The following is an 18,164-nucleotide window of genomic DNA, read 5'->3' as shown; positions in this document are numbered from 1 at the left end:
CCTATTTCTTTTTACATTCCTGCCAAAATACCAAACATTAATCTCCCTCGCTCCCTGCAGGCAAAACATGGGTAATTGGATTTATATGGGTTAGAAATTTGTTAGATTTTTTTATATACATATATATATACACACACACATACACACAACACAGAGAAAATATAAACAAATAAGAGGCAGGGGGGATGTGCTGCCCTGCTGTGACTGGTCCTGGGACTTGGGTACCAGCTGGCTCAAGCCAAAGCCCCCCCACATCTCAGCTCCCTGCAGCCAGCACATCCCCATGGTCCAGAGAAGGACCATGCTGACTGCTGGGCTCTGATTTAGGAACTCATCCCACAGCGCTGAACTTCACACGATGGGAGTTACCAATCGTGGCTTTTTCTTCGGTTTATCCTTTCCAACACTCTGTTTTTCCCTTTTACTCATTTCCTTCCAGCACCTGCCATTTTCTTTTTCCCCTCCCAAATTTTCCCCTCCTTCGTTCTGCTTTTTCCCTCCTGGCCTCGCATTTCTCTTCTCTCCAGCTCCAGACAGGAGGTGACACCTGGTCTTGGTGCACCAAGTGAAGACAAAGCAAGATGCTCCATGGGACGGCTCCTCGGGTTTCCCCACTCTGAACTCCACCTGCACTGGAGATGGCACAAAGCACCTTATCGGCGTCAGCACAATTTCCTGATCTGATCCTATGCCACAACAGTTTTTGTTCTCATTATCCTCCCCCTTCACAGAGAAGCAAACTTTGAAACCCATTTGTATCCTGAGGAACAAGCAGGTATAGTCATGGAAACAACTCATTTTAAGTAAATCTTGGGAAATATTCATAGGAAAGCAGAAGTACAATATGTGAGTATTTTGCACTAAAGAGCCGACCTTGAAGGGTTCTGTCTGTCAGGGAAGACAAGACCTACGCATCAAATCAAACCTGCAGTAAACAACCCATTACAGGCTAAGAATCTTGGCAGGGGCTGTGGGGGAATTATTTTCCTCATTAAAAAAGAAGAAAAACCAGAACATCCTAACCCTCAGAGGCTGCTCGCAAGGACGGAAGAAGAAGTGATAGTCACTGAATCAGATATTCCTTATGAACTGTCTGCTCGGCTGCAGTATCTAAAGATTATCACTTAAAACAATATGTCCAGCTGTTGTAAAAAGCATCCGTGGTTTAGGGCTGAGAAACACAAGGAGGAGGCAAACTGTGAGAGCAGTCAAGGGAACAGAGAAACTCTTCGGCAAACCAGGAATGTGAGAGACAGCCACCGTGCCCCTGTTTCATTTTGCAGCGTTAACACCTAATCCTTTTCTAGAAACAAAGACCAGAGCTCCTGGAGCAGCGTGCCTGATCCAGGGGAAGGACAGCTATTACCGCTTGCAATCCCAGGGAGTTCATTATGCTTGCAAAAAGATCTCGCGTACCCTATAGCGAAAGGATTACTAACAGTTCAGTCTCATCCCCTGGAGCTAAATATCACCGCTTGTAACTATTTCTGGCTAGCAGAGCTCAAAAACTTAGCGTGGGGGTTGGCTTTTTGCTAGGCAAGAGGACCTTCCCTGGGCTTGCTTGGGAAGGTGATGGCGAGTGACGACTCCTCCCGCTGCAGAGCCGGACCAGCTCGCTGCGCTCTCAAAACCAGGCTTTTCTGAAGGAAAATCCCAGTGCTCCAGTTCCGACCCCTGCGTCAGCAGGGCTCTAGCTCTCTGCCTACACCCGTGGCAAAGCCTCTCTTGTCTTACCTGCACCGGCGAGGCCAGAGAGGCGTTGGCACAAGCAGCAGCTGAGGGGGAACCCCCCAAAGCCAGCCCTGAATCTCCCCCTCTCCCGAGCAGAGGACAACCAACCTCTCCCCATGCAACCCAAGCAGGCACCCCCCCCAAAACCCCCCGAGATGGAGCCTAAGCTTCATCCTGCAGCAAGGACACCACGACTTCAAACTCCCTCCAGCATCTCCTCCCCTGACTCTAGCAAGGACATCGGCACGGCACGGGGAGGGCTGTAAGGCTGCTCCAGCCCCCCCAAGGTGGGAAGGGGGCACGACCAGGAAGGTTGGGCACCACCTGCGTGGTCTCAGCATCTGCGATTCGACAGTGGCGTTTTCCTCGAGGCGACGGGCAGGGAGGGAGCCCTCCTGCAACCCCCCGACCTTTCTCCAACCACCCTTCCAAGGGCTGCAATATTACAGTGAAATTAGCGGGCACTGTAATTATAACTATCAGGAGCAGATAAGACAAGTTAAATACCAGCTACCTAGGGAGAAATTATTATGCCAGCCAGGAGGATCCAAATGCCAGAATCCGTGGCTGTAATTTCACTGAGTCGCCAATTACAGCTCCGCCACGCAGCGAGCTCTACCTTGGAAACGGCAGGTATATATTTAGCTGCTCCAGAAAACTTTTTGGGTAGGAAGGGGGAGGGAGGGGGCAGCGATGGAGCAAGTCCTCACTAATCTGCTCTTCGCTAATCCCCACGCTTTTAGCATTTGCACACAAAAAAGCGGTACTCTCTTCCCACTTCTAAGCAAGGATTTAACAGCAGAGACGTGGCTACATTAATGCTTCTTTTCTCTGCTGGGTACCACGGTTGCACGTTGCACGGTGGCCAGTGAGTGTCACAACCCCCATTAACAGGTAGGTAAACTGAGGACTGGCAGTTTGACCGAGAAAGAGGCAAAAAAATCTGATTTCCTGACTTCCCAGACCTATGCCCAGCGACTGTAGCCCTGCCGCCTGCTCCTGCTGGTTGTATTTTACTGAGGCCTCATCGTGTGCTGGGAAATAGACTGCGGTAGATTATTACACCAAAAAAAAAAAAAAGCAAAAAAAAAAAAAAAAGCAGCATTGTCAGAAATAATTAAAACTATAATTGCAAAAATAAATGGAAGAACAGCATCTCATGATGTTTTATTCTGGCTTTTTATTTTTAATTGGAATTGTTCTCATACTCACTAATTGACAAAATACAGCCAGTCGCGGAGTCTCAGATGAGAATGAGCAAAGCCGCCTTGGTTTTTTGGTCTCCTTCATGGACAAGCAACGGGGGAGGCCACGGCCTTGCCAGAAGCAAGTAGAAAGGCAGAGGGGGATTTGACTTGAAAATCTGCCTTTTAAATACAGCGAAAAAGCACCTCTGTATTATGTCGTGTAGAGAAAAGCCGAGTTATACATGCCTAACATTTCTTGTACACGTCTTAGCACCACCTATGAGCACTCATTTCATCTAGTCATAGCTGGCAAACAACTGCTGTTGGCTCCATTTTACAGATGGGGAAATTGAGGTAGGGAGCAACAGAGGGACCTCCTCAAGTCCCAGCACCCCTGCGGTGACAGCCCAGAAGAAAATCCAGCATGCCTCGTCTCCCAGTTACTCCCTCCAACCACTGAAACATACTCTTTGCCTTAAAAAAGAAGTCAATATTTCTTAAATACAGATAAAACTATAAAGCCTTGAAATTTTGAGCAGCTGTTGTTTTATGTCTTTATGAACTGTACTGATGCCTGTTATAAAAGGTCGGTTGGCTGGTGGCATGAGCAATACGATCACTAGACATCCTCCTTTTAACACCTCTTGAATATTTGCCCCAGCAGCGGCGTTACCTGCATCGCCTTCGCACTCCGGCGGCCCTCTGCAACGGTGAAGATGTTTCCACCACGGTGATGCAGTTGGGCTCAAACACAACCCGAGGTTTCTAGCCAGGGTCAGCCCGCTGGGATTGCTAACAGTGCTGGGGACCTGCCAGCGATGCCCCCGTAGCAACTCAGGGGATGGATGCCCATGCCCCGTGGCTCGCAGGGCACGCATCCAAGAAGCATCATGCATAGAAAGCTGAGACTCGATGGCACTCTTCCCAAAACCAGAGACTTAATCCTTGTTTCCACATCAAATCCCAGCTGGGAAATTAAAAAGTGACCTTCTTCACCCTCCCTGTCCGTTACCAGTGTGCTCCTTGTTCTGTTTCGTGTCCCAAACTGGCATGTAACATGGGTTATTGCTGCCATCTAAACACCTGCCCCGCTTCACGGCAGAGGGGTTTGTATTTCAGAGTCAGGCAAGAGGCAGCTTGATTTTAATAGTGCACAGAGAATTTGCAAACTGCCTTGAGTTCCCCGGAGAGGAAAGGTGCGTGACTATTACAGGAATTGTTTGTTCTTACAATAAAAATAGTGAATTATCAACAACCTCTGCTTAAAACAAGGGAATCATTTGCTGCTCATCTAAGATGACCTAGAAGTTGCCTGTAGATGGAGCCTTAGTTTCTGCAAGGATTATGCTAAGCTTGCCTCCGAAAAAGGGTGGAGAGCTGGAAATGGAAGCGCCCAAAATCCAATACAGGAAAACCACAACCAGTCTGAAAAGCCTCCAGGTTTCCTCCACCGCTAGCGTGCGGTTCTGCTCCCTCTCATCTCCTCCTTTCTGCAATGCAACGTGTGGTTAAAGAGCTGCCCTTGGAAAGCAAAGAACTTCCATCAGCCCAGTCAAAGCCAGCGAGAGTCACAGACTCAGCCCGTCTCATGACCAGCCCGTACGAAGCAGGATGGGAGAGGACCTGGCCCCTTCAGACCTCGCAGGATTGCGGCTAACTAATTCTGCAAGTGCAACAAGCTGGAATTACAGGTCTCGTTTTTTCAAGGCCTAACTCCTTGGTTTGAGCCCCAAAAAAGTGCCATTTTGCAAGCCGAGGACACCACATCTTCTCCTACTATGGGCGCACAGACTATTTGCGGGGAGAAAACCCCATCGGGGGGCTCCACACTCCATCTACCACAAGCATCACACACACGGGAAGATTGCCCAGAGCAGTTTCCCCTTCCTGGCTCTCCGTGGGACACCACAGCCTGCAAATAAACACCAGCCACATCCTCGAGACGCTCCATCTTTGGGCTGCTGCATGCAACCCCCGGTTGATGCTACTCCCTTGGGCTACTGCACGGAATTCCTTGCCCACCTCCGGACTCCGAGGGAAGACAGAAAGCTGCTCGCTACCCAGAGGGGCAGCAGCAGGGAAATAGGGGAGGGAGAGAAGGTGGGGGGAACGCTGGAAAACAACAATGCAAGAAAGGATGGGGCTGACTGAGGGCAAATGGGAGCTGGAGGCCAGGAACCTGACTGCAGCAGGGAAAAGTTAAACTTGAGGAGAAAAAGGGAGGGGATGAGAGCGTGGAAAAGATGCATCAGAGAGCCCGGACAGGAGCAGATGCCGAGGAGGGAAATGGGTAGAGAACAAGTGCTTTTGGGACGGGGGCTTCCTCTAAGTGCCAGCACTCTGAGTTCCACTGCAGGACGCACTTTCTTACAGGAAGGATAAAATACCCAACCGCTCCGGGGCTGGCTGCTTCACAAACATCCCCTCTAGCAAACAGCACAGAAAAGAGTCCAGAAGCTTAAAAAAATAAAGGAGATCCAAGTCAGCCCTCTGCTGGCAGCAGGCTCGGCCAGTGCTGGAGCTGCGGGGGCTCCCCGAGAAAGGGGCTCAGCCCCCACCCCCCCCCAAGCAGGCACCCATCCTGCTCTGCCCTCCACGAGCATTGCCTTGGCAGGCCCCAAACCCCACGCTTCACTGGGGAGACAAATTCAGACAGGAAGGAAAAAAAGAGCACCAAGGCCAAAGGCATCTCTCAGGGGGATTGTCGTCTTTACACCGCCTCGCTCACTCCAGCTCAGGTTAATCATCGTTGCAGTTCAATTATGAAGAGCACAAGGAAACGCTCTCTGCTCTCCTGCTATCACAGCCCCCCAGTTACATGGGGTGATGACAATTCGTCCCAGTGGGGATGAGGAACAGGGATGTGCCCTGCACAGGCAACATCCCAAAGTCCAGCAGGTGCCGTGACGGGAGGCAGGCAGACAAGCGACCGACACCTCTCTCAGCAGCACAGACCTCGAGCCGGAGCCTGTTTCCCACCACCACGTTACACACCCAACATTTCCCTTCTACAAACACCACCCCAGCCACAGAAATCCTTCCTGACCCCCCCACCCCGTGCCTCCGTCGCCTGGGTAAGCGGAGCATCCTCCACTGAAACCAGCACAAGCTCCTCATCCCCGCTGACGGAGAGCACGGCACGCTCGGCTCGCTTGTGCCATCCCTAAGCCTGGCTTTGGGAAGAGCAACCTCTCTCTGCTGCAGCCTTGTTACTCCAGGTCTGAGCGAGGGAGCAGCCAGCCTCGTGGGGGGGGGCCACATGCTGCTCACTATTGCGGAGAAAGCAGCAGACTAACTCCTCTGGACTCGCTTGCTCCAGAATCACACCACCCCCTCCAATCCCTGGGCTTCTTGCCCTATGTCTCAGGGTTGCTTGCCCAGCTGGATTAACCAGTTTAGATCCTCCCTGGGCTGCCTGAAGCTCACAAAGCACGACCCAAAGCCCCGGACACGAGCTGACTCCCCACCGCCCTCCGAGAAAGGCTGGGCTGCTATCTGCTCATCTGGCCACGCTGCTGCGATGTCTGTTGAGAGCTGCTATCCTACACGGGTAATGCACCATGTACACCTGTAACTCATTCAGGGAACGAAAAGGGATGCTCTGCTGTATCGTGCAGCATAGAAGCGGCCCATCTGCATATAAGCTGCCTGCATTTCTCCTACAGCAAACAGCGTTAAGGTAAAGCATCCATCAGAATTCATAAGATGCACCCCTGGAGTAAAAGATTGATTTGATATTAACAGATTCGTGCAGAGACTATAAAGCGATCAAGGCGAAACACTGACACCTCAGAGGCATCGCAGCCCTGGAAACCCGCTGGCAATGCAGGCTGGCATCGGTGCAAGCAGTGCGGACCCCCCTCCCCTCCCCTCCTACACAGGCACACACACCGAGACAACTTTGGGAGCGTCAGGCAGCACTAACTCACTGTCTGCCACCTAAACCCTTTTGTCAGCTCCTCGTCTGGCACCCGCAGCCCCGACAGGGAGGTTGCCAGCGGCGCGCCGCAGCCCGCCACACAGCCCCGGCACATCTGTCCCCCCCACCCCCACCCCAAAACCACTCGGCTGGGGTGTCCCCTGTCACGATGGGGCCAAGCCCCTGGGACTCACGCCAAGTCTCCAGCCGGTCCCAAAAGGCTCCGGCAGCCCCGCTTGGCGCACAGCATCTCCCTCAAACCGCAGCCAGGACCCCCCCAGTGCCCCCCAAGGCAGAAATCCAGCTGCTCCTACCTGAGCGTGGCACTCTCCCCTTGCCGCACAGTCACGTTGTCCATAGCTTTGGGGAAGGTGGCATCTCCGCTGCGCACGGGCACTCCTGCGGGCACAAGGAAGAGCAGCCTGAGACAGAGGACGACTAGGCACCTCCAGGGCAGGGCTAAGCACCCACCGACCCCCATCCTGGGCAGCAGGGACTTTTCCAACAGGCAAAAAACACACCCGACAAGGCCACCAGGAGCGAAAAGGGGGTGGGGTGGGGGGGGGAGGGAGGAAGAGGAGGGATGGGGTGCGTGTGTGTGGGGACGGGGGGGAGCAAAACCACCGGGGCGAGCGATGCGGAGCTCCACGGAGATCAGGAGAACCCCCGGCAAGGCAGCCTGCGAGCACTGAGCCTGCCGAGCGGCATCCGGAGGGAGTCCCCAGTATCCTTGGGTGAGGGAGGAGGACGGGAGGGCCGGGGGGGAGGAGGAAGAGGAGGAGAGAAGGTGCAGAGCAAGAGATGAAGGTCACAGATGTGTGTCTGCTCGAGACGCTACTTTAAGATTCAGTTGGGCACGCGCTGCGGAGATCTGGCATCAAAAGTTTATAACCCAAGGAGGAAACGTAAGTGTCTCTGGCAGGAAAGGGAGGGCGGCCATAAAAATAGGCTGGGGGAGGAAAACGGGCTTGGAGTTGGGTTGTTTGCCGGCTGTTGCTCTTTTGTTTAAATCATTGAGGGAAAAGGAAGATGAAGACCAAAAAAAAAAAAGAGAAAAAGAAAAAACCCAAAAAGCTCCCCAAAATGCCGATTCTGTCGCAAGATCGAAACTTCCCCGCGGAGCTGCAGGCGATGTCCCCACCGCCCGGACGCGAGGCAGAGCCAGTGGTGATGCTCCTCGGCTCCGCAAAGTGGGTCTCCGGAGCCACCCCCCCGCCGCCCCCCGCTGGGGGCTCGGGGTGGGGGGGGCTGCTCTCCCAGCTCCCCTCTCTCAGCTGAAAAGCGGGGCGCGGGGGAGCGGGCGAGGAGGAGGAGAAGAAGGAGGAGGAGGCAGCAGCATCCCAGCCCCAGCGGCGCGGAGGATGACTGCCCGGGGTTGTCATGGCAGCGGCTCCATCACTGACCGGCCCTTTGGCTCCCGCACCCCCCCCCCCAGCACCCAGCACCCAGCCCCCAGCGCCCGGGCAGGCGGGGAGCGGGGCGGTGGCAAGCACCTCACACGCCAGTCTTTAACCCCTGCCGCGCCACGCTCCCGCCGAGCAGAGGGACCGAGAATCCCACCAGCCCAAGCGGGGGACCCCCCCCCTTTAACCATTTCCACCCCAGCTGCAGAAGGGGCTTTTCTCATGCGCAGCCTCGCCCTCACTGTAGAGCCCCCGAAGACACCGCTGGGCTTCCTTGCCCACCCCAACCTCCTCGCTGCATCTTTCGCAGCATCTTTCTCCACATCCACCTGTTGATGCAGGGCTGGAACCGCTTTCTCCCCTCTGCCCGGGGAGTGGAGAGGGGCTGGGAGCCTGCCTGCAGTGAGAAACCGTGTCCTGCCACCATGCATTTGCCCCACTGGATGGTGTAAGGCTGGAAGGGAGCCCCTGTCCTCACTCCCCAACACAGAAATGTAGCAGTAGGAAGCCCGAGGGCTTTCCACCCCACCGGTCACAACACTGGCAACACATTTCCTCCTTTGGAGACACCCAGAGACCACCATTTCCCTCCTCAAAGAGCAACCAAGGGCACCAAGACCTCGGTGACCACCCAGACACATCTGTCTCTGTGCCTACAAAGGAAACCCAACCTCACACTGCCATCCCCCCCCAGCCTGCTGTACAGTTCCTCATGCCCAAGCCAAGACAGGCTGGACCTTGGTTGGGTGCCTTCCTCCAAAGGGCATCTGCCTCTTCTACCAAATATATCATGGGGAACGTGCCCCTTCCAGGGGCCAGAGGAGAAGCCTAACACCCAGTGAAGGAGTTTTAGCTATTTTGGGACCCCAACCTCACCCAGAGACCCAAACACAGCTGCTAGATTTGATAAAGAGGTTTTACAACGGTTTTTCAGTGATCCCAAGCCCAGTTATCAGCATTGCAGGTCCTTTGTACATGGCAGCGGGATGCAGTGACCCTAAATACACCACTAGCCACGGGCTAGCACTGCAGAGACGCGTGCTGGCTCCCAACACCAGCTATGGCTGCAGGCACCAGAGGGATGCTCACTGCAGCTTGGATAAATAGGACAGTCTAGGAGTCGAAGGAAGCACTGAGAAAAGCAGGGCTGAGTTTTCCATCAGAAAGCTCTTCCGCTGCTAGAAAGTTGGCTTAACCCCGAACATGCAGGTTGGCTGCTTCAATGCCAGGCATCCTTCGGGGGGCAGGGATGGAGAGGAAGGACACCCCATCTCCCTCCCGATCTGCTCCCACCCTGGCACTGAGGAACCGTGTCTGCTGGCAGGGAGGGAGCAGCAGCAGAAAAGAGTCAGCACAAACCCACTGAAACCCCCCACCAGCGAGACAGCCCGACCCCAGGCACTGCCGAGCCTCGTCCAGCAGCAGGATGAGCTTTAGGATGCTGCAGGGACCAGAAGCTCTGCTGGGTAAAACGATGCTTACCCCTTGGGATAGGAAGCTGTAAGGCAGAGTGCGCATAGCAGAACGCTTACCAGAGCCGGTGCAATTCGGGAAAGGGGAGATTCAAAGGGGAAAAAAGCCTGTCTGCCTCAGAAAGAGCCTCTGAGGAGACTGGAGAGACATGGCTACGTGAACAGATGTAAAGGCAGGGCATAAACAGACAGACGGATAGCTAAACTGGCTGCTGCAGACAGCTGGGCACAGGTAAGCATATATGGGGCATCGGAGAGGAAAAAGAGGGAGCTGGAAAGGGAATATTATACATATTTACGTAACATAAACCTGCCTAACTGGGTAGAGACCCAACAGCCTGGAACAGCTATGCAGGAGACGTGTCTCACCTCAGAGACCACTTTGGGCATCCTACAGCAGGTACAGGCAGCCAGAGCAGCCTCTCCTGCTCCCGTCTTCTGGACCACCCCACTGCCAAGTATCTCCCAGTCCCACTGCTCTGATTAATGCTGCTTCCTGAGTGAGCACAATGCCACCAAATGAAGGGAGCAAGCTGGGACACTGGGGAGAAAAGGGCAAGGGAAAAAGAACTCGAAATCAATCCAGGAGGCTGCAAAATCTAGATGTAAACACGAAGTCAGCAGACAGGAAAGCAGAGCCACTTTTGTGCCTAAGACAGTTTGCAGACCCGAGGTTGCATGGGCTAGTCATGCGGGTGGCTTCAGTTCAGGTCCATGTCTAAAAATATCGCCTAGCTGAGAGGGACTCAGGCTGGCATAGGCCCTGGGGGCATCAAGCATATGGCAGTGGCGGATCCTGCTCCTCACGGTGACGTTAACAAGCCCTGACCTTCTCTCATCATCCCAGAGGCTCAGAAAGAAACCGAGACTGCAAGGACAAAGTCCTTCCACCTCCCCGTCTCTCACCTCCCAGCCGATTGTCAATCTCAGCTTTTATTAGTGGTGCAGTTTGGCCTCCATCTCCCTCAGAGATTTCTCCCTCGTTGCTCTAATCAGGAGCTTGCAAATGTCAAGAGTACAGGCCTGGAAGTAATTAGTGAGGGACTGGAGCTCGGGGGCCACGGAGCAGCTCAACAGCAGCGTTGCTCCGGCACCGCACTGGGGAGCAGCCTGCAGCCGCCGGGACCTATGGACGGCCACCCTGAACTTTATTCTTCAGCCTCACTCTGCTCTTGGATTATTTTCCCCTTCTCCACACAGCTCAGGGTCTGCTGAGATGCCCTCTGAGCAGCAGGGAGCAAATCCAGCTCCCTTGAGATGAGCTGCAGCGAGGGATGGGGGGACTCCAATGATAGCGGGACCCTTTGCACTTGGCCAGTGTCACCTCCCTGCTCACGAGCATCCTTTGGGACACTGCCTCTTCCAAAAGAGGCCCAAAGAGTATTTCTTTTAAACAAGATACAGATATTCACAGCCTATGGCCTTCCCACAAGCGCCCTGCCTGGGTAGAGGAACGCTATGAAGCACGGACACAGCTGCACCAGCAAGATGCACTTCACACCAGGACAGCAGCTTCTCCTACGGAGGGCACAACCACCATGGCCTCATCAAAGGGGAAAACACAGTCCTCAGGAAGCAGGGAAAACTGCAAAATCTTAAGGCAAGGATAATGGGAAATAGCTTGCTTTTCTTTTTCTGAGATGAACTTTGGTGTCTCTAAGCCATTCTGCCTTGTTCACAGCTGAAGGGGTTAATGCTGCCCCCAGGAAAGCAAAAACCCAGCAGAGCCGTAGGGGAGAGCAATCCTTGGAGCACCTGGGCTTGTTTAATCAAAGAGCTAATCCTTGCTCCCAGGGATTCGCCCTCCAGCACTGGTGGAAGTTCTCCAGATCTCCCTCTGGAAAACCCAGACAAGCTTTTTCAAAGACGCCGCTGCTCCTCTCCAGTCCCAGTCCCCAGCTTGCAGACAGCTGCTTGGCGCTTTCCAAACTCAGGGCTCTTTTAAGGCATCTCTCTCCCAGGGCATGTGAAATTTCTAATCCTGAACATCTTGGCCACATAGTGTGGCCAAGATGTATGTAACACCTTCATGGCGAAGAGAGAGAGCTGCGTCTTGTTGGTATCCTGCTACGTACAGATGGCGTCTGGGCTTGGGGCTATAAGATTTTTAACTAATATCTTTCTGCACTATTATCCCCTCCTCCCTTTTCTCCCACCTCCTCTTTCCCTCCTTCTCTCCATCTGTCCCTACCCCGTCTCTTCGCCACCTTTTCTCTTGCACACTTGCAGCTGCTAATTTTTACCCAGCATATTTGGCAATCCATCCCGACACCTCTTCCCCCACACCCCGCCACCGCCCTGCTTCTTGCTTTACCCGTTTGCTGCCCAATATTCTCATTTCTTCACCTGAAAGCAAGAGCGTGCACAGGCAGGAGGAGGACGCACACCCCATGCAAAATAGCACAGCAGGGAGAATCACATCTCAGTCTCCAGGTAAAGCTGAGCATCCGCTGGTGTGTGGGATGGGGGGTACAACAAAGCATCACCCCCTTCCCAGGCTGAAATCCTCAGGACAGCTGTTCACAGCTGGATTGACCACTGCCCAGCCAATGGCACACACGTAGATCTCCCCCTCTGTCACCCCTGCCTGCCTCCGGCAGAATTTATTTATCCCACTTAATTTTTCCAGTTGTTTTATCTTGTTTTATCTTCACACTAAATCAGGCTCTCTCTGCAAACCGAACTTTTATTTTCTGTGCTGTTACATTTAATGCATTTTATCGCATGAATTTAGCGAAAAAAACCCGCTGAGGTAATTGTGAAAAAAATGCAGCCTATTCTTCAAATTGATCGCGGTGCTTGAGCTCGCCAGGGCAGAAAATGCAAACTCGAGACTCATGCTCCTTGCTAACACCCGAATGCTGGACTGGTTTAGCAGTCAATGCCCAGGTAGCTCCTCCGACACCATCCTCGTGCCCTAAATGGCAGCACAAATCCTCCCCACTTCCATAAAATCCTTCTAAGAACATGCAAACCCAGCCTGGGGTCACGCCGACAGCGTGGCGAGGCAGGTCGTGGTTCAGGAGGACCTGCAACACCCGCTCAACTCCACAGCTGTGGATTTTAACGGGATTACTTTACACTTAATGCTCAGCGTGCAGCTAAAATCCCCAGCTGAACCAGAGACATATGGCACGCTTAAACTGCGTGTAAACCTGACAACTGAAAATCAAAAAGGAGGCAGCTCTGAAGACACCCACCTTGCGGAGTTAAAAGCAGCCTCCCTCATTACACCAAATATTAAAGAAAAAAAGAAAACAAACCAGCTCTGAATACACCCTGCGCCGCTCAAGCAAACCTCGAAGGGGCTGGGACACCCGGGTGCGGCAGAACCGTCACAACATCGCCCGAAAATCTTGAAAGGCGAGGATTTCATTTTCCAGCAGTATTTCTGACAAAGATCCAAGATTCTTTTTTTTTTTTTTTTTCTTTTTCCTAAGGAAAGCAAAATGTTAAGATTTTCTTTGCGATGCCAAGATTTTTGTTGTTGCCATTCCTGTTGGTATTTAGTGCATTTGGGCAAGTTTTCAACTCCCATGCGGTCTTTCCCTTAAAACCTGACTCTCGAGGGAAGGGGCGGGGGGACCATTACTGGCATACGACATTTTGCTTCATTGCCAAAACATTTCCATATCAAAACACGCCAAAGTTCAGCCTACTTCACAAAGGACATTGTTTGCAAAAAAAAAAAAAAAAAAATTGCCAGCTGATTGCCAAAGAGCGCAACAAAAGCCCCACCGCGTTGCACGCTCCCTGCCAGCCTCCATCAAATAGATGCATCCAGGAGCCCATTCCTAAATTTCCCACATCCCTGGGAAGCAGAGGGAAAAATCAGACTGGGGCCAAAAGGAGGGAATTGGAGCAATATTACCCCAAAGGGCCATGGGTTTTCCCAGAGGGAAGGAGGACAGGGGGAAGGAGGACAGGGGGAGGGCTGCTCCATCCACCCGTGGCCCGAAGTCTTATTTAGAGGGAAAAGAGGCAAAGTAGGTTACAAACAGCCCCCAAAACCTTACATATCTTTTCTGCAGAGGGAGGGACACAGACATTTTTCCCAGCTGCACACACCCACCAGATCCAAGGAAGCACGAGCCTATCAAGTACGCCAGGCTTTGCAAAATCATCTGCCAGCCTAGAGAAAGCCAAGGGCCATACATGCACTTGGGTTCCCACCATCCATGAGCATCTCAGGTTCACCCTAAATGCTGACTCAGCACCAGGAGGCTGAGGACAGAGTTTGGCAAAAGCCACAGCAAACATTCAAGTGCCACAAGCTGAACCTGAACCACAGGGAGAGGGAAGAGGGGGAGCAACCAGGAAGAGGTCATGCACAGGATGGTGGTCTCCAACTGAGGGCACTGGCCACCCCAAGGTCCAAGGGGCCAGGAGCAAGGACAGGCCTGAGGCATCTCTGAGATGGAGGAGTTGAAGGAATCACAGAATCATCTCGGTTGGAAAAGACCTTGAAGATCCTCCAGTCCAACCATGAACCTCACACTGACCGTTCCCAACTCCACCAGATCCCTCAGCTCTGGGTCAACCTGACTCTTCAACCCCTCCAGGGATGGGGACTCCACCCCTGCCCTGGGCAGCCCATTCCAATGCCCAACAACCCCTTCTGGAAAGAAATGCTTCCTAAGAGCCAGTCTAACCCTGCCCTGGCGCAGCTTGAGGCCATTCCCTCTTGTCCTGGTGCTTGTTCCTTGGTTCAAGAGACTCATCCCCCCTCTCTGCACCCTCCTTTCAGGGAGTTGTAGAGGGCCATGAGGTCTCCCCTCAGCCTCCTCTTCTCCAGACTAAACCCCCCCAGTTCCCTCAGCCGCTCCCCATCAGACCTGTGCTCCAGACCCTGCACCAGCTTCACTGCCCTTCTCTGGACACGCTCGAGTCATTCAATGGGCTTTTTGGGGTGAGGGGCCCAAAGCTGAGCCCAGTCATCGAGGTGCAGCCTCACCAGTGCTGAGTACAGGGGTAAGATCCCTTCCCTGTCACTGCTGGCCACACTATTGCTGATACAAGCCAGGATACCATTGGCCTTCTTGGTCACCTGGACGTAAGATAGGAAGGAAGATGTGCAGATGGGAATGAGCTCTGACAGCGAAGGAGCCAGGCTGGGTTTGACCTGGTTTCTCCATCGTTAGTCTCATACTCATGTATCACCTAATGACTTCTCACTGGGACGAGGTGTGGAGGCACAATCACATTCCCAAATTAGTCCAGAAGCAGGAGAAACGCCAGAAAAGGGGGATCTTGACCACAGGTGGCTTCGCATTGCTGAGCCTGGGCATGCAATGTGCATTTGAGTCTTAGCAGCCATTAGAGACTAGAAACAGAAAACAGGACCTGGGATTTACTCCGGCGTCTACCACAGTCTTGCCCTGACCACGGGCAAGGCAGTGAGCCTCTCAAAGCCCCCCAGCTTCTCCCCTCTGCCAAGAGGAGTAGGAACATTTCTTCCCTCTCCTGGGAACATTACAAGGCTCATTTCATAGAGGCTTACAAAGCGTTTTGTGAGCTCTTAACTGAATGAATAAAAGAACAAATAAATAGTTTATCCTATTTCTAAATATGAAGCCATTGCATAGCCTCTGGGCTTATTTACAAAATACAGAGACATGGAAATGATCAGAGCACAGTTGTGCCACCTACGCTAGATGCTGGAAGAGGGAAACGCCACATTCTTGGTTGTCCTGGGAGGCTCAGAAACGGTGCCTGCAGCACACGTTCAGAAGGTGAAATAAAGGAAAATCATATCTAGCCATTCTCTGCAGCGTACACTGATTTTTTTTCACACCTGGCAGACACGAGAGCCACCCACCTCTAGGTTTGCCAGCTCAGACCAAACCTCCGACCTGCCTCGGTATCAGCAGAGTAGCCAAGACAGCAAGATTTAAAGATGAAGAGGGAAGGAGAAAGACAAAAATTTGCCTAATTACAGAGATGAATGGAAGCTTGAAAACCTATCTTCCCTTGCAAGCAGCAGCTTGTGCTCTGCAACACAGGATGGAAACACTGCACTTTGTGCTCTACCTGCCCACCACGCACCCCTCACCCCTCCAACACGGTCCTCTCCTCTCAGGCAAGACAGCCTCCAATGTGCTCTCACCACAAAGCAACGCACTCTTGCCCTGTCTACCACCACCCCAGGCAAGGCCAGGAGCCTTGACACACTCGCTTTCACACCTACACGCGTGCCCGCTCTCCCAAAGCAACCAGCCAACGTACGTGAACCTTCAAAACATCTCGCTGATGGGGCAGCTGGTTTGCAGGAGCTCTCAGCTCCCGCCTGCACTGCCTGCTGGAAGGGGCAAAGGCAGGAGGGCTGGGAGCGGAGGGGAGTCGAGCAGAGTCTCTGCAGAACTGGGGAGGAAAACACCCCCGTTCCCCCTTCTTGCCCCTGCACCCTCACTGCCGCAGTGCTGCTGGGCAGGTTTGGCAGTTGTGTTAAGCAGGTAACGGTCTAAACACTTATTCTCAGCCTGTTTGAACTACCCAGGCTTCACGGGCTGCGAGTCTCAGGAGAAATAAAAATTCTCAGTATTTTCAGTCTTTTCCCTCTGTGGCCAGTGCAGATGATGTTTTTTCACCTTTGAAATTCTTGCTTCTAAGGGCTGAAGCAAGGCGAAAAAAACATTAGGTGAGGGAAGGATCTCAGTTCCTGCAGGCATTGGAAAACTTCCCTGGGAGTTTGATTTGAGCTGTGGGTAAATGCCGGTGCAGGTCCCTCGCTATCTGAACCAGAGGATCCGCTCCGTGCGTGTCTCGTTGCTGATTTATTCCCAGTGGTATTGGGCACAACAAGATAAATATGCAAGTTGCAAAGCCGGGGTGTGGATGTGAACATCTCCATCTTCCTAGGTCGGTTTTAATTCATCTTTTAGAGTCAGCCTGGTCTGAGCCATTCACTTCTGACTCCAACCCAATTCTCTTCAAAGCCTGGGTCTGTCTGGATTCTGGGATTAAAATCTAGGTTTGCAGCAAACAAAACTAAGCATGCTTTATGAAGAAAAGTAACCTTGGGGGAGGGTTTGACTGCAGTTTCAAAGGCTGAGCAAGGTTTCTGTACACAGCACTGACTCAGTTCTGCTTGCTGTCAGCAATCCCTGCTATCTCCAGGTTGCTGACAACCCGACAATCTCCGATACTGCAGTAAGGAAACAACCTGCAAGCTGCAAAGCCCGTTATCCCATTTTGCAGAGAGAATAACGAGGTAGGAAAAGACAAAGGAACCCAAATACCTTTGGACAAAGAAGTGACCTGCCCAAGGCCACCCTGGAGGCCCAGGGTCCCTCCAATATGCACCATTCCACATGGCTTTGGAGCATCCTAGGTTGCCACCAGGAGCTGGCTCCTCCACCAACAAATAGCCCTGAGGCTCCTTCTACCGTATTCAGGGCAAAGCCCCTTTTACCCAGCAACTCAGACAAGGACACATGGCTGCAAAACCATGACCGTTCCCAAAATTATCTTCCCAGGCTGGACAAGGTCAGTGCAAGACACCAGGGTCACCCTGCCCAGGGCTTTTCATCCCCAGGTAAGAGCCCCAGATAACACGATGAGCTAGGGAGCTCCATCCCTCGCCCGCCCAGCCTGCATCTCCTCACGTACGTTATTATTAAAGCCAGCATTTGTCATGTTAAGCAGCTGTTCCAACATAAAGCAAAACTGTCAAGAAAAATATGAGCGTTGCAGATGGGCGGCATTTTCTTCCTAACTGCTTTATTTTTATTTATTTGTGTTTTTTCCCTCCCATCTCCTTCACCCTTTAGAACTACCCCTGCTATTGCAGCTGGCTCTGCAAGCCACCATCCTGATAAGCAGCCACTTCCTCACTTCTTCTGGACTTTGCAGGCTCTCCTATTCATTGTTGTTTCTCGCTACAAATTGGCACTTCTAAAGAGATTTCCAGGCCAAGTATTAACCCCCTCCAGAGCTCAGCCACATAAACACACACGTTATTTGTCAAACGAGAGGAATGCAGTCAAGCTGTAGGGAAATTTAAGTGACTTGTCTGAAACAGCACCAAGGAGTGAAGGCAGAGGAGCCGAGACAGATGTCCCCAACTGCCACAGGACCTTCTCTCTTCCTTCCAGCCCCGTCTGCAGCTGAAACCCTGAAATCCTCCGTCTGCCCGATAAATCAGCAAGCGCAGGCTCCCTTTCAGAGCTAGAAATAGGACCCAGGAGTCCTGACATCACATGGCCATATTTAAGCACAAAACAAGGTTTCCTCTCGTTGCAAATTCCAGTCCAAACTCCTTTAGAAAAAGGTTTATAGAGGTTTTATTTATTGTCAACTCCTGGATGATAAAATGAGGCCACTACAAGTCCTATTTATTTCCCACCCTCGCAGGAATCGGAGGGGCTGAGATGTGAAACAAATGAAGGGCTCCAGCACTGACCCTGGGCTCGTGCTGGTTTGCAGACCGCTGGGTGATTATTTTATAATAGCT

General features: G+C 52.5%; 1 protein-coding gene across 6 annotated transcripts in view; it reads right to left on the bottom strand.

Moving 5' to 3' along the window:
* OPCML (opioid binding protein/cell adhesion molecule like) overlaps positions 1 to 18,164 on the bottom strand; it is a 300,615-nt gene that overhangs the window by 101,264 nt on the left and 181,187 nt on the right. For 2 of the 6 annotated variants that reach the window (XM_074894811.1, XM_074894814.1), the window contains one exon: positions 7,152 to 7,236. In XM_074894811.1, the coding sequence (XP_074750912.1) occupies positions 7,152 to 7,236 (85 nt within the window). Of the gene's footprint in view, positions 1 to 7,151; positions 8,192 to 18,164 lie in introns of those variants that run through there. The other 4 variants (XM_074894812.1, XM_074894813.1, XM_074894815.1 and 1 more) reach the window with 4 other exon arrangements.

Source organism: Strix uralensis, chromosome 26, assembly GCF_047716275.1.
Source record: "Strix uralensis isolate ZFMK-TIS-50842 chromosome 26, bStrUra1, whole genome shotgun sequence".
Classification (NCBI taxonomy): domain Eukaryota; kingdom Metazoa; phylum Chordata; class Aves; order Strigiformes; family Strigidae; genus Strix; species Strix uralensis.
This window is presented reverse-complemented; position numbering and strand designations above follow the sequence as displayed.